At 43.0% G+C, this 17,049-nt stretch overlaps 1 protein-coding gene and 1 long non-coding RNA gene across 9 annotated transcripts in view; both read right to left on the bottom strand.

Moving 5' to 3' along the window:
• The window catches only part of clcn3 (chloride channel 3), a 36,832-nt gene extending 20,943 nt beyond the window's left edge, over positions 1 to 15,889 (bottom strand). For 4 of the 8 annotated variants that reach the window (XM_037112953.1, XM_037112957.1, XM_037112958.1 and 1 more), the window contains exons 1-2: positions 15,687 to 15,889; positions 8,753 to 8,934 (exon numbers count right to left, since the gene is read on the bottom strand). In XM_037112953.1, the coding sequence (XP_036968848.1) occupies positions 8,753 to 8,915 (163 nt within the window). In that variant the 5' untranslated portion in view covers positions 8,916 to 8,934; positions 15,687 to 15,889. Of the gene's footprint in view, positions 1 to 2,354; positions 2,592 to 4,797; positions 5,066 to 8,752; positions 8,935 to 15,686 lie in introns of those variants that run through there. The other 4 variants (XM_037112955.1, XM_037112956.1, XM_037112954.1 and 1 more) reach the window with 4 other exon arrangements.
• Positions 15,890 to 17,049, bottom strand: part of LOC119027612 — a 35,781-nt gene continuing 34,621 nt past the window's right edge. The window contains exon 7 of the long non-coding RNA XR_005077429.1: positions 15,890 to 15,930. This is a non-coding gene — a long non-coding RNA (uncharacterized LOC119027612). The remainder of the gene's footprint in view (positions 15,931 to 17,049) is intronic.

Genomic DNA, 17,049 nt, shown 5'->3' with positions numbered 1-17,049 from the left:
GTCTTTAAAGACAACCTGTTCCAAGTCGGCATGAGTTCTGAGTCAGGACAAAGAGAGCCAAAACAAATCCAGTGTTTCCAGAATAAACTTGGAGATTAATTTGGACTGGTAGGTCTTTGACGAGCAAGCGATTCAGTAGCTCGATGATATGCTCCGACTATGGCGATGTTTTTGCTGAACTACGCTGAACAAATCGCAATCTGACATTAAGTTATCTGATGTTGATGCATGAGAAGAAAATAAACCAACAATCAAGAAACAAGAACCAGAAGTGCACATTTCATAACAAGTAAAATATGTGCTAGAAATGCAGGACGGATCCATTAAGAGAATACAAAAATGCTAAATATATAAAAAGATTCACATGGAGATAAAACTCTAAATGTCAACAACCCAGCAGTATGAGTCTCTGAAGTCAGTGCAGCACAGATACAAGACTGCAGCTCTTCACTGCAGTGACTACTGCAAAACATCCATCTCTCCAGTAAGAACAGAAAGGATGTGGCTTAATTAGAAGAGAATGTTTTCAACTTCCAGCAAGAACCGAGGGACTTGGCTGATGAGATAAATCAGCAGAGCGCCTCCTGATGCTGCTGCACTACTGGCACCCGTCAGGACTGTTGATCCAAGCGAGGGTGACACCACTGCAACACAACCTGACGGGGATTGCATACGAGCACGTCGGCAGCATCGCGCTCTAGCAGTTCAGCGGGGCACGCAGACAACAAGGCTTCAGCTTCTTTCCCCTGTGCGTAAGAACGGTGACACAGCGATTCTCATCTGCCTGCGTCAGGGCTCAGAGCCACATCAGTGCACACACAGAAGCTTGCTAACTGTCAATACCACCATCAGCAATGGCGAGGTGGGAAACTACCATCAGAGAAACTGCTTGTTCAGTCCTACAACCACCACCGCATAACCCTTATATTAGCCTTACTACTACTGTTGAGCAAATCTGATCAGAGAGGTTTAGAGGCGGCGGGCTAGGAAACCCAGGGTCAGCCAGGTTGGAGCAGGGGGTTAGTCTGCTCAGCCGTCATGTGATCGGCGTCGTAAACTGGCCTCCTTAACACCTGAAGAGCCGGCCTGATGACCAGACTGGTGGAATCCCTGCAGTCCCACGAGAAAGGCCAAAAGATAACCAACTTTACCTAACTTTACTCTGTGTGTTTACTTATGACATGGAGGTTACAGATAGTCGAGACAAGGCCTAGGGGCTTTTAGGTGAATGTCCTTATAGCCTACATTCCTGTTCAGTGTATGTTGTTTTGCATGTGTAGTTTCAAAGGTTATTAAAACAGGAAATTATCCGGATTCCATTTCGGAAGCCATGAGGGGGATAGCTGCTGGGAGATAACACAACCAAAGTCGGTTCAGCGTGGTCAAAATCAAGAAGGGAGCGGATCACAATCTGGTCTGAACACCATGAATGTGTGTGCGTCTGCAAGGAGCGGAAATAAAAGCTTGGATGTAGGGAAGTCCCTCCGCAAAAATGTGGACGCAGGCAGCAGCAGCAGCCGATCTGTCCCAAACTCACCAGGGGCCTTTTGTCTCTGCTCGCTCACCGTAATAATCTAACGAGGCCTAGAGGAACAAGTGAACACACTCGCACGGCTGAAAGGAAAAACTCCCTTCAGGCGACACAGGAGAGACAACAAGGATACAGCACAAGAAGTCACATTTGTTGCAGGGAAATAAGTGATAATTTGGCACCATTTGACTGCGTGACCCCCCCCGCCACCGAGGAGCCCCGTTATGTGTGACGCGATGTGCTGTGACGTCCTGAATGTGGCCAACAGGTGTCCTCGCACTGCAGGGACATTGTGAAACGCTTCACACGGACCTGTGACCGTCCAGCTCACATGTGTCACAGCTTAAGCCCCGACTGTACCTCTGTGTGGTGAATTTAAAATGGATGCCTGTGATGTTAGCCGCCGCTGCTTACAGGCCCTGACACAAGCCTTCACACTAAATCAACCCCCTTCTTTATCTCATTATCTCTGGCTGACGTACACACACACACACACACACAGATGGTTAATCATCAACGGAGCTGAGAGGTGAAATGAGCTGTTTTGCTCCCAACAGAACATGCAGCACGGCAGAGTAATGGCAGCCTCTGATCCACACCGGCACTCCATTATTTTCGCACCAACAGCACATGAGGCAGCGTTTGTTTAACCTGTGTCTGCCTGCCATATGGCTGCATGAACTCACTGTACGAGAAGGAGGAGGAGGAGGTGGAGGAAGTGGAGGTGGAGGTGGATGGCCTCTGTCATCTCAGCAGCGCTTGGAATGGAGGGAATCAGGAGGGAAGGGGTAGAAGGAAGAACAGAAGAGGGGACGTGGCGTACCTCTTTTAGGGATCTCCTGCAGGGGGATGGTGTCCCCTCCCCCGTCGTAGGGCAAATAGGGGTCGGCCGCTGCGTCCTCCTCCTCCATGTTGACAGCTGAGACGAGGCTAGGCTAAAAGCTAAGCTAGGCTTCTCTACGCACCACTCGCTGTGCGTGTTTCAGTCGCTGCCATGTTTACCAGAGGAAGACGAGCGAGGCTGTGTGAGTGTGTGAGAGAGAGAGTGTGTGTGTCTCTCTCTGTTTGTGTGTGTGTGTGTCCCTCCCCCCTCCCTTTTCTTTCTCTCTCTCCACTGCAGCAGCTGACTGTTAGAGCTGATGATGTCATCACCCACACACACACACACACACACACACACACACACACTCAAAGGGAAAGACGATCACACCAGTCCGGTCAGCCTAGCCTGCTTGGTTGCTAGGGGAGATCAGTGAGCCCTGCCTATATGGGAGAGACCATGGCACCGGGTCACAGGGGTGGGTGTGTGTGTGAGGGTGCGCTCTGAAAAGGAATAATCCATTCTGAACAAGTGTAGGGGGGTTGCAGTAAAGATATATTGAAATTTGAAAAGCTTGACAGTAGTGGATGTAGTACAAGTAAAAGTACTGACATCATACTGTGAAAACACTCTGTTAGTAAAGGTCCCACATTGATAATTCTATTTTTGTTCAAGTATGTAAGTATAATCAGGAACGTGTACATATAAAACAGCACTTGTCCACTGTGGCTATTATAGTATTACATATTATATGATAATGACATTTTTGCTGTTGCAGTCTATTGAGATGGAGCGGATTTTTATGTTTTTTCAACAGCAACCAATTCTTATTTTTCATTGTAGATTAATGTGCTGATGATTTCCTCCATGAATCAACTGCTTGTTTGGTTCCCGGAAATAATGTCTGACGCCTTAAAAGTTGATGAAAATGAACCCAAAGCAACCTCTTCACCAACCATCAAACCACACCTCAGGATTAATTCATTAAAGTGAAACTCTTGGAAACTGCAACTGAGGCTTTTTTTCTCTCCTCAAAGTTACGTCGCATTTCGGGGATCGATACTTCTCGGCTGCCATGACGACTGGGATGACTTAGCTACTGTAAGGTGAGTTGTTAGAAAAACTCTCTTTTAGTGAATTCTGTGTACACAAACAATGTTCTCAATGCTCATGGTCATGTGTCGAGACCCTGGTGATACTACGAGCAAAGTTTCATGTTGTGTCAAGCCTTCTTAGTGTTAAAATAGAGATTCTGATGCTAGCGTGAAAGTGCTCCATGCACTGAGAATATGAGAAAATATGGTAAATCTTAACGGTGCCTCTTTGTTGTAATTATGCTTTTACACTAATGTCTGACTCACAAAAAAAAAAAACCTAGGTTGCATTTTGGCGCGAGTTTCACATTAACTCAGAATCTACTCCAAGAAGAAGAAAATCCTCAACTTTGTGTAGCTGAAGCCATTAAATATATTTTGGAAAAATCTCAAAATATCTGCCAATTTATTTTCTATCAATCTTTTCAGTACTTCAGTACTTGTTTACTGTAGGGTAGTTTATTTATTACAGAACATCTTTTTTAACAAATTCTTCATATGGTTTGTGTGCTAACATCTTACTGTGACGCAACTAGAAACTAAAGCTGTAAGATAAATGTAGTGTTGAGAAAAAGTTAATGTTTTCAGTGTCAGGGAAATGTCATAAAAAGAAAAACCCCCAAGTAAAGTGCAAGTACATCAAATGTGTACTTGTACAAGTATTTGATAAAACTTTGTTATATTCCACCAAATTTCAGATTCATCCGTCTGTAGTTGCATCATTGATAAAGGAGACAACAACAAGCAGAGTTTTGCCATTCAAATCCAAATCGCTCTGCCTATTCAGAGATGAAATGAATGGAAGCTTTGTAATCACACAAACAAGACAAAACTTTATGCTCATGGGAGTTATTTCCCAATTTGCCTTGTTATTTCAGAACACAATCCACGGCTTCAGCATGCAAAGAGAAAAAGAAAACTGGGCAGTGGAGGAGAGAACGAGCAAAACGTGGGTCCAGCGTCTGACACAGCATTGCTCAACTTCCAGTCCTAACTCTACGGAGAGGATATGAAACCTGAGATAACATCTGGACGACTCATAACATCTGTGACATAATGCAAAACAGACCAAACTGATCTAACATAGAGGGAACCCTTACTATCACTAAACTCTCTACGCCGTTCTGAACTGAGGTAGATTTTCGTGGGTAAGCGGGACTACACAGTCTCTGTATTTCAGGGCGGAAGGTGTTTTGTAAACCTGGTGTGATCATGTGTTATTATACGAAACAATGCAGCTAATGTCATGTCCTTCAGGTCTCAACAATGGGACCCTGACATTTCACACGCTGTAATTTTGTCATCCCTCTAAAATACAAAGCAGTCTTTCATTCCGGAGATCTCTGTCTTACCTCTCAGCAGGGCCCCTGACACCTGATTTCAGCCATACTTTGTCACCTCCCTGCTCAACGAGTCCCAGTCGGGACGTCAAAGCAGCCGAACAACAACGTGCTGTTTGAAAAAAATCTCCCCAGTCAACGGAATCCAGTGAGTTGAGAGAAAACAGAGTAAATCCTTTTCAGTTCAAGGAGCCGCGCTTTCCGAACCACTGCTCTATTTATCTCCTTAGCGTCTGCTGAGCAAACAAAAAGTTTCAGCAAGATTCTCCACAGGGCTTCAGAGTGAGCCAGCCCCCTTTCTCACACCGCAGTCTCAGCCCGGAGGAGGGATTTACAGGCTTCCTATGAACCCACCCACTCATAACTATACGTAAAAATAGCACAGGGAGGCAAAGAGAGGCACCACAGCAACTTCAAGGAAGGGCACTTGCACTGAGATTTCCTGAAATACTTGCTCACGCCGCAGCATTACCGGCTGCTGGCAGCCAAACTGGTACATGGGAATGTTGCTCCAAGTCTGGGTGTCACACACATATCAAGACTTGACAAGAATGCCAGGTGGAGTGCAGGTAAGTACAGTAGCAGACAACAATAAGGTCCAAAATGCAGAAGACAATTTAAATAGTAGCTACAAATGATTGCTAGCTTTTATCACAGCCTGTTAATAAATATTGGTTATCAGATGTCCTAATAACAGTGTTAGTTAAATGTTGTTGTGCGTTTGACAACATTTCAGTGAAGCTCGCTCTCTGATCATAGCAGGAGTGACGGTACAGGCGGCAGGTTAGGGTAACCCCATCCATTCACCTTTCCTAGTTAACTGCCCAGAGGTCCAGTTTCAGAGTCAAAGAATAAGAGGGAGTGACTGGAGACACTGAAGTAAGCCAATCCCTCTTACATAATAAACACACAAAGAGAACATAAACACAACCTCGACGACATCAGACACAGCACGTACTCAGAAGCGGCGCCTTCAACGAGCCGCCGAGCTTCTGTAAGTTTGTGATGTCACAACTATCCATTCCCCGCCTTCATCGCAACAGTGGTTGCAAAAACACCAGCAGCGCTTGTGAGGATACATGGTGGGAGGTGCCTGCTCAGGCCTGTGAGAGCCGACCAATCAAAGCAGAACACGCTTTACGGGAAAGGGGCCTTAAAGAGACAGGAGAAAACAGAACGATCAGAGGGTGAAAAGAGGTGCTGCAGAAGGTGACAGCACGAGGAAAATAAATAAATAAATAAATACCTAAAAATGTGCATATTATGGGTCCTTTACAAACACGACTACCTAATGACAATACTTCCTGAACGAATACTGCAGCTCTGCTATGTAGACTCCGTCTTCTGTCTGCATATGGCTGCGCTGTACACGGCCTCCCATACAGTTAAGTCATCTTAGTGTGTCCTACTGAATATCCTGGTCACCCACAGTCTCTTTTTCAATAATGAATGAGCTGAGTCTAGACTCTTGTTGTACCGCCACGCTACGCTTTACTCCACTATGAGACATCTATAGATGCAAAAAAAAAAAAAATTAGACTTGTATAATATTTCTATTCTCAATCGATCACTGCTTTTGTGAGTAGTGTTACTACAAAGCAAGCACGAATGCTAACAACTCAAGTCAATTTTCAATTTTACATGTTTAGATGACTTGTCACTCAAAGTGTGAAAGATTCACAATGTTCTCTAGTAGATCGTTAGTGCACACTGTAACCTTAGAAACAGTCTTGTTGCTTTTTATGCCTCTCCTTCGAGGATCGTTACAACCTCCCACAGAATTGGGAGCTTCGACATGTACACAGCGACTCCGCACACCAGAGCGAACTGGCTTTTAGCTTAAGAGCATTAGATCTTCACATTAACAGAAATAAACCAGTCTTGTGCCAACCATCCAGGTACCACATGACTGTAACCAGAAGAAAGACACAAAGGCAACAAAGCAATTCTTGCTGCAGCCTATTCACTGCAAAACAAGGACAGCGGTTATGAGACTGAAGAAAGTTGAACCACAGAAAAGGGAGATTACAGATAAAAGTAAATCATGTGACAGCAGAGGAAAGTCTGTGGTTTCTACAAGTAATGAGTTAGCTTTCAACTCGTCCACAACCCAAAAACTTTAAATATCAGGCAGCTAATCCTGCTTATACAATTATATGGACAAACAGCCTTTAAACAGAACTTAGTGTCTTGATCCCATATATAAACACACTAGTTTGCGCTTCTTTCACACACAATCATACATTCTTATTAAACACAAGCAATCCATATTTGAAGAACCAAGCTCAGCCGACGTCTCCGACATGGCCCCTCAGCATGTGCATGTTCGCTGTTTGATCAGCTGCAAGTCAGGACTGAAGAAAAAGGGGGAAGCAAGAGAGGAATCAGCATATATTTACTCAGACGAGGTAGAACAAACCGGATGCAGCAGATCAGATGTTGGCGGGACACCAGATACATCAGTCGGAGTGCCACCGAGCTCCTGAATGAATGAGGAACAGGTGACTGTGCTGGAATGACAGGTATGGCTATAATTGTAGCGTAGCAGCCGGATAAACAAGAAGCATGGCAGAGATCAGTGTGACTGTGGATGCAGTAAAGATCATAACTCATCAAGCAACTCAGCAGAAAACACAACGGTACCACACACTCTTTGAAAATTGCACAAGACAATCTTTTTTTTTTAATATGCTAAAATCACTGCCTCACAGGTACAGCACGCTCCGCCTAAGCTCTTCTATATTTAGCCAGCCGATGACGCATATATGAACACACACACACAAAAAAAAACAGCGGCACTGCCACGTGTCTGTATTATTACTACCACCCATCTTTTCATTGCTACCTAACAGGAAAGACCAATCCACGTAAGCCAAGAGACAAAGACAGAGGAGGAACAACGAGCAGGGCCAAAGCACACAGAAAAAAGTGGCAGCCAGACCAAATCACAAATTGCGGGAAACAGGAAGCGAGGACGTTAAAAACAGGTGATCAGGTCAAGGGAACAGGGGAGCACAATAAACAGGATGGAGACGCAGGCAAAAAAACATGAAACCATGCAAAGTCAAGATGGGTTCTAGGTAAGATGTGCAGGGAAAAAACTAACACGCTTTACAAAATGATCGACAGCAAACATGTGTCCTGAAGGAGCCTTACAAATGGTTTCAGAGCTATGAATTGATTGATTTTTAACTGGACGATACAAAGACGGATAGGTAGGACGTCAGGAATGGTCAAATTGATATGTAAGTAGATCAAATTGCGAACGGATGTATAAATAAGGGAATAAAAGCAAGAGATTTATACATAGAGATCAAAAATAGGCAAAGATTTTGTAAAGCGAGTTTTGCAAAAAATAAAAAATAATCCAAAGAAGTCTAATGATAATGTATCAGTAATCTCATAGAGTTAATATGCTGTCATAAAATCAATATTGAGGTATTTGGTCAGCATTTAGGAAGTACTTTCTTAGGAAAAAGTAGATAAGTTGCCCTCTGAGCTCGGATCATTTCGTTACCAGCAGTCTACAAAGAAGTGACTGTGGTTATCCTCTGCCATATTTCGCTATCATTCAAATATCAGTTCATAGTTTTATAACCATTTGTGAGGCTGCTTCAGCCTGAAACATGAGCAGGTGTCTGTAGGGTGTGACAGGACGTTATGCAGAGCAGCTGATGGGTGTGGATGGAGATGATGAGGGGGCAGATGGCACACAGTGGATGGACACACTTGATGTGTCTTGACATCAGCAGCGGGGTGACTCATAAGCAGAGCAGCGAAAAAACTGGCCTGTCTGGCCACCGAGCCAGAAGGACCAACTCAGTTTTTGACTTGCAGCGCGATGGGAAGCTCACTGAGATTTCAAGGACTGGAGAGTGAGGGTCGAGGTTGTTTCGTCAGAGCCTGGGCCATGGGGGGGGGGGGGGTATCAAAAGGAAGGATTCGGAGGTGTCCCCTTACTCCCTACCTGGGGAGGCAGCGTCCCCATCCAGCAGGTTGTCATCCTCGGTGGTGTGGAAGTCCATGATGACGCCGGCTCCATCCAGCAGCTCCTCGTCGCTGCTGGCGCTGGCGATGCTGTTGTAGCTGTTCCTGCAGTAGCCTCTGTGGTACAGCTGCTCCGACTCCATTTAGCGACGCGCCGGTGCCCTGGATGATAAGGAGGGAGGGAAGGAGGGGGGGGGATGGTGGAGATATACACACACTGTGTTTGTGAGGATGCTAGATTATAGAGTCTACAGGGTGAAGTGAGCCTCCTAGGTACACAGATGAGAAGGGTAGGTTGTTAACGTGCATACTGACCGATGAGTAAACAAGAGACAGACGGATACACACACAGTCCGGAAGAAAATCAACTTAATATCGAACGACGCACCACAAGAAAACACAACCTGTTTCCACCACCGACATCTAAAGACTGAGCTGAAACAAAACCCTCTGTTCCGCTCATTGATTCACTCCGTCTATGACACTTCTGTCCTGTTGAGCTCAGACAATGAGAAAGTATCAGTTACAACCTCATAGTGTAGGTAACCTTGAGAGATCGGGGAGACAGCCCGACAGATATCCTGCAACCGCTGAAGCACAGGGCCTGCGGAAGATAAAGTCGAACGAAGAGGGAGTGAGGTGTGGGAGGAATGAGACACGGGATACGTTAAGAGTTTCAGATGAATGTGGGCTGTCAGTGGGGCGGAGAGGGAGAGGAAGATGTTTAATGATGATGACGATGATGATGATGAAGTGGGCTCATGCCAGCCGTAAGGTGGAAGGATTTGGGGAAAATACTCGGACCACTTGAAAAGAGAGAATGGAGGGAAGGGAGAATGAGAAGACACCTTGATCACTAGTAATCCCTTGCGGCTCTAACAGAGAGTAATGGAATACATTCATTTTGAAGTTTCTTCACTTGCTAATCCTTATTCTCCTTGTAAATTGTTCCAAAATACATTACTCTGTAGAAAAAGCTCATAGGGATTTTTTTTTGTAGATCTACAATGATAATTTAGATAAGTATTGCCTTCTTTGTTATTCTCTTCAATTCAATGTTTTAAAGTCAGAACAGTGAAATTAGAGAACTCTCAGTGAACTTGAAATCCAAATCATGTGAGAGCAGTGGAGGCTTTCCATGTTTGAATGCTGAAAACTGGTCTGACTGGATGATTTAAACTACTGTTTGGTGAGAGTTACATTTAGACATTAAAAGACAGACAGATTCCAGTTTGACAACACAAAATAATGGCTGTAAATACATACAAAAAATACTGCTCTGTGATGTTATAACATCCCGTTCGCCTCAAAGTCAAGGTGTATTTTTAGCCTGAGGGATTAAAAATGACACACGGACGATCTCCGATAACGTGCTGGACCGAAGAGGCAAGAGCCGCATTGACACACAAGCACCTCAACTGTGCTCAAAGCCCGCCCCCCTGTGGAGAAGGTGGGAACTACACCACGCTCTGTGACCACAGAGGCAGAGACGGATGAAGTGACCTGAAATGATCCCCAGCAGGCCAAAAAAAAAAAAACACAGTGACTCCTAAAATTACAGATAACCTGCAGATATTTAAAGGATCATCAGCCTCGAGGCCTGATGAGTCACAGGAGAAAGATAGAGATGTAATGCGTCCCGTTGCTGATCTTCGCTAATCCTTTACAGTCTGAAAGGCGACTGCATATTCTTCCATATCTCTGTGATAAAGACCCGGGCCTCATAGAATTCTGAGCTCTCTCTCCCTATCAGCCTGGATGGATTTGATTTGCTACTGTTTTTTTTTTCTTTTTTCGTCTTGATACTTTTTGCTGTGAACTTTGTAAAGTGACATTCACAAAAAGGACATTATAAAAAGGAAGCGAGGAGAAAGAAACGTTGGAGTCAGCTCCGTCCACTCAGGAAGCGGGTTTCTCTTAAAACGTGAAAAGTGCTTTTCCAGCAAAAAAGAGAGAGAAGAAAGCATCACGCCAGTTTGCTTGACAGGAGGATCTGCCAGACATTCCTTTAGATGTGGACAACTGGTGTCATCTCCACATTAACATTTTGTGAGGAGATCTCTGAGGGAGTACATCGCTGAAATGCAAAAACCAGAGGCATCAGATATTTGATTCACCAGACTTCTGTCTCGTGTTTGGTTTAAAAGAAAATGTATCAAACTGATTGAAAATTGGTCCAACATGTTTGCATGTCCAGCCATAGTTTTCCTGTTTTTTGCTCTGAAAAAAAAAACAAAAAACAAAAAACAAACAAACAAACAAAAAACACACTTTTAAGTCTTTGCTTTCACTATGCATTTTTTTAGTATCAATACACAGATGCAAGTAGGGAGTTGACACAAAGGCCTGATTTAAAAGAGAAAAAGACAAATGGCAAAAGAAAAGTGTCATGTTTTCTGTCTGATGGTATGGAAAAAATGATCACACATGAACACTTAGAACCATATTGATTCTCTGTTTCCTTCTGAAGCAACAAGAGAATTGAAGACAGCTGGGCTGTCGTAGAAAAAACAATAATAATATAATGATCATCGCCCCACAAATTGGACACATTACACCAAACAAACAACTTTTAGTGTCTCCTCATATTACTGCTAAGATGTCGAAATGCAGCTCTCCTAACTATTAATGAAAGATTTATAAATAAAACATCAGTCAGTAAACTTCCCAAGCCTCTTCCTCTGGAATCGCCTCTCCACCAAAACTGAAGATGTCAGCTCAGTCGACATTTTCAAAATACACTCAAAAACACATCTTTTCACATCAGACTCAATACTAAACTTCAGCTATCAACACATTCCTAGGTCACATACAAGGTTGTGTATGTTAAACTGTGGATACAGCTCTTGTGACTTTTTACGAGTTTTGTGTGTTTTGCTGATTTTATGTGCAGCCCTCTGAGCCATGCTTTGTGATGCTGGGCTACAATAAACCTTGACCTGACACGTTTGGCAGCTCTGTGCAGCATTTGGCCGACCAATAAAACTGGCCGTCCAATTGTTTTGGTCAGCCGACAGCGCCGTCCCCTGCCCCTTTTTGGACGTGCCGGCTGTCGTGGTGGAATTCACTCACCTCTGACAAATAAATCCAGACACTTTGGTATGACAGTAATACCGCCTCTCAGCCCAGCCACTCATGAACAAAAGCCTCCTGCGAAAACACCAACAGTGAAGCTGAAGACCACCTAATCCTCGCCAGCACAAACTCTACAATGTGAGGCAAAGAGGAAAGAGAAACTTTTCCCCCTGCGCCGACAGGCACGCAGATTCACCATGAGACAGGACTTCCCTTTGAGCTATATCAAATCAGTGAGGCCAGGAAATTCAATTCAGCTCGTTTGCAGAGCCGGTTGTCGAGGCAGAGATCTTCTAGGCAGTCATGTGACGTCTCTGCTCTTTGACCTTTAGTCACACAGCAGAATTGACCCTCAGCCTGAGCATTGCACTGGCATTTAATCTTTTCTGCTTATTAACATCAAACTTTAAGCTCCTGCGACTTCTTTCTTTTATTTTCTTTGGACTCAAACTAAGCTTTCGTGGCAGCTCTTAGACTTGAAGGCAACACACACTTAAGCACAGCAGGGGTGCTCATTCATGCAGCAAATTAAAGTGAGCGTATAAAACGCATGTTAAAAGGTGTTCAATTATCTCTTCAGATTGACCGTTTCTGAATTGAACCGCGCTGCAGAGGCTCTCCGCGTTGTTTCGGCTTTAATAAGGCTTGTCATCTTTTCCTCCTCCTCCTCTCTGCTGGTGACATTTGATAGCTGTAATTATGACGGTCTGCAGCACACTCGCTCGTTTCCCCCCCTCGCTCTTTGCGGCAGTAATCAAAACAGTAATTACGCCAGGGGAGAAAAAGACTGTGGATTTATTGAGGAGCTACTACCCTACGAGTCAGATTTCATTTTGGTGCATGAGCTAAAGACAGGGAGGAGTGAGTGTGAGTGTGTGTGACCGTCGATAACAGCGGCCGAATAGGCATAATCAACTGCGAGGGAACAAAACGGTACAGGGTCTGCTGATGTTGCACAGCCAGTGGAGCCGCGAGGGGCTTTATCTTCCTCCGTCTGGTCGCTATGGAGGTGTTGCCCAGGCGTCTGCTGCCGGGGTGTGACTCAGCGTTTTTTTATGCCTATAACCGACAGGCTCACACCTCCTCCACAGACGGGGCCAATATGTCGACACACACCCTTCAGAAAGACAGAGCGCGGTCGATATATAGATTGTTTTGTAGCAAAACATACGCCATACAAAAACACAAGAGAGATTTCATCCCGCACAATTAACAGCATTCAACTAGGGTTGGGCTGACGTAAACAATTTGATCTGGACATTGTTGCTTGAAGAATTGTTTTAATTAGCTTAATTAAAAAAAAAAGGCAGCTTTAGTTGCATCACTGTGATTTCTCATTTTTAAAAAAGGTATATTTCAAATCTGTTCTCTGCCACATTTTCAACTTACGAGTTAATTTTAATGTCTGTCGTCCCACTAAGCATCAGTGACGCGATTAGTATTATACACACCAACCACAATGACTGTGGCTGACGTCCACAGATGAGTTGTAAAGTAACGTTAGTGTTAAGTACATGTCGGCTGTAAGGTAAGAAGGAGGATAAGGTCAATAATCACTGCTGGCGTTGTTGTATTTGACTGCAACTCTGCAGGGAATAGCCAAGATTTAGGGAACTGTTACTTTAACAAGTCCTTCTTGTGAAAGGTTCTATGTTTTATATTTATGGAAAAATATCAACCTCCACTGATAAATTTGCTTTTATAACATTCAAAACTTTAAAAATTCTAATTAGTGTGGGTTAGGCTCTACTTTTAAATGACAACTGACCATTCTGGATCACTGTTTTGATTACAGTTTTACAAATGAGAACATTAGCTTGATTGTCACTGTATCTTAAGAAAGGGAAATTTTGACTTTTTGGGATGTTAATTACTCTGTGTGTGTGTGTGTGTGTGTGTGTGTGTGTGTGTGTGTGTGTGTGCTGTCAGTGGGGCTTTGTCAGCTATCGGTTTCATCCAGGCCGTACCGAGAATATCATTTTCCTTGAGAGACAGCAGTGGATTCATCCTAGACTTAAACACAAGTCGAGTGAGAGCATATGTTTCGGATTCAAGTTCGTTCAGGTTCCTCGATAATCCAGGCTGATGTTCTCACCTGACGCATATCAGGAAGTGACAGACAAAACAGTGATTTAGCAACCAAAAACATTCATCTGCGCTGTCCCGTGCAATCTGACAGCCTACTTTCAGATGAACAATACAAACAATGCAAGAGAAGCGGTGGTCTTGTGTGACGTTAGAGGATGGAGGTAAACCCTGACTGTCTGACCGTGAATGAGGCTCTCAGGTCATGCTTGACAGAATGGAGGAAAACACTCCAGGCTGACATAACACAATCAGGAGCACTGATTAAACCAGCAGCGGTAGAAAATCAAATAAGAAGCTTTGCAGCGTCTGTGCTCTGACCTGTCTGTGCCCACTGGTCAGAACGAGTAAAAACTGTCATGGATTCTTGATCCTGCTGTGAGGAGCAAGTCTTCTAATCATATATCATAATCGAATACTTGAAAAGATGGCAGCAGGGAAACATACAGATGAGTAAACTTGAAGACATGTTGTATACTACTGCTGGAATGATTCCTCAGTCGAGGAAAGATTTAATCCTTAAGTCAGTTTTTGGACAAAAATGCCCAATTTTCACCAGGTACAGCTTGTTGTTTTAGTCTTCTACAATAGCAAACTGAATGTCTTTGGGTTTTCGCCAATTCAGCACTTTTTAGTAGAGCGGACACTCCCATTGTAGAAGTTTGAACCAGCAAAAGTTTGTCATTATTGCTCGTTAAATGACGAATTTCAGCCCATATTTATATCCAATTGAAATTACTTATTTTATTCAAGAAACAGGTCCAAACACACAAAGATATTCAACTGACAATCATGGAAGACTAAGAAAACACAATTGTTAACAGGGAATTTGGGGTGTTTTTGGCTCCAAAATGACCAAAACGATGAGTGAATTTCAACCACTATCTTGGTATTGCTCTCAAAAAAATCTAGTATCGATCGGGCTGTAACAAAATGTTCAAAACCCCTTACAATTAAGACATTCAATTCACAACCACAGAAGATGAAGAAAACAAGATGTGACCTGTGAATTTTAGGATTTTGTGTCTTGTTCAGCTGGCACCCAAAAGTCAATTCAACAATAAAACACTATGGAAAACCTCACAATATTTAATGTAAATATAAATGTATGTAATCTACCCAGACTTTTTAAACTGATCTGGCTAAAAGTGACACCCCATAAATTCAGTAACACGGTGAGCTGAGAGGAGAAAAGCTTGTTTTAAGCCCTCACATGACTAAAGAGGGCAGAAAGTACAAACTCAACACTGACTTCAGTTTCAGTGCTAAAGATGGTCAAAGCTAGCATGGCGACACATTTCACAGACACCAAGCTAGCCGTGCATATGAATTAAACGCCACATCTGCATTACATGACGGGAAACTGTGCAAGTAAAAGACAAAAAAGGGGAGGGGATTTTTGCATGCAGCCATTAGATATTTCAGCGTCAGCCTTCCTTGGCTGCAGTCGAGGGCCTGATTCCATAAAAAAGCGCTCAAATAAACCCCTAAATGTGTTCAGACGTTGGGAATTTTCAGTTGAAGCTGTAACGAGTTAGCCTCCAAGCTAGCTGGGGACGCAAGCTAGCACCTGTTCGGTGGATGAGAAATCAACCTGTGAGCGCACCAAATGTGACATGATGGATGGATGGATGGATGGATGGCCTCGGGTGGTGAAACACACACATCTCTGTTTCTCTCTCTTTAAAAAAAAAAAAGAAAGAAAAAAAAGCGAACCGTCGTCAACCGCCGAACAGAAAACACATCACACTTACCTTCCTGATGCCTCAAATCCAGCTCGGACACGACGGCTCATCCTTCTCCTGAGCTCAAACTGAGAGGTTGTTGGAGGGTTTTTTGTGTGGTTTTCCCTACTCGAGTGGATTTGACATTCTCCTCATCATGATGGTGTTTTCTTTTTTCAGTCCCATTCCTGTGTCAGTGACGTTCACTTCCTGTTACCCATCTCCCCTCTCCTCTCCATCCCAGCAGCAGCAGCAGCAGCAGCGCCCACCGGCTCTGTGATAGTAAAAACAGGCGGGGAGGATAAAACCTGATCAATTATTCATCCCCTCACTGCAATCAAAAGGCTGAAGGAGGCACATAATGGAGGCGGGAACCAGATATGGCAAGTTGTGTTACTGTAGGGTCCTCTGCAACAATTAAGTTAGCTGATTAATCGGTTAGTTGATGGACATAGTATCTATGACGAGTTTTTTTTTTTTTTTTTTTTTTTAAATATATAATCGATTAATCATCGAGGTCGAGTGCGCGAGAAATTATTCATTTTAATATCAATGTCAGTAACTAAGTACTTTTACTCAAGTACTGTGCAAAAGAAATACTCAAACGTCAAACTTAAGTATAAGTAAAGATATTGCGTTAATAAATATAACTTTGGTAAAAGTCAAAGTCAACCATATCAATAGTACTCTAATAATAGTCTTAAAGTATCTGATATAAATGTACTTAGGTGTCAAAAGTACATATGCATTTGTATTTAAAGGGTCGAACGTGTATCAGATATGATATTCTGCATTTTTCAGAATACATTTTGCTGCCGATATAAAAAATACACTTTAAAATGTGCTACGTATCTGTGAAGTCACCAGTAACTCAAATTGCCATGTCAAAGTAGGACATGTAGTGGAGGTATAAAGTAGCAGGAAAATGGAAACATTTGGAAAGTAAAGTGCAAGTGAACCAAAACTGCACTTGCATGAAATTACATTATAGGAGATTCACAAGCTTCCCAGCAGCTATTAAGTAGATATAATATAATTATTATGTGATATAATGCCTTTCTGCATAATGAGCACTTTTTACTGAGGCTAATACTTTCATATACTCACACTTTCAAACTGAAATAAGTCCTACATTCAAGAGTTTGAATGTAGGACTTATTTTCTAGTAGTTTTATACTGTAGTATTGTTACAAATATTTAAGTAAATAATTTGAGTAGTTTTTCTCCACCACTATTGGTTGGATAAAAGATAAACAAAGATAGATATTTATTTTTACTAGGAAATAATTCCACATGAGAGCATGAATTGTAAGTAAGATGCTAAAAGGACTTTTTTTTTTTTTTTTGTTTAATTTGAGGCTTTTTATAATATTTGGACAGTAGTTCACACATG

The sequence above is a fragment of the Acanthopagrus latus genome, chromosome 10, assembly GCF_904848185.1.
Source record: "Acanthopagrus latus isolate v.2019 chromosome 10, fAcaLat1.1, whole genome shotgun sequence".
Classification (NCBI taxonomy): Eukaryota; Metazoa; Chordata; class Actinopteri; order Spariformes; family Sparidae; genus Acanthopagrus; species Acanthopagrus latus.
This window is presented reverse-complemented; position numbering and strand designations above follow the sequence as displayed.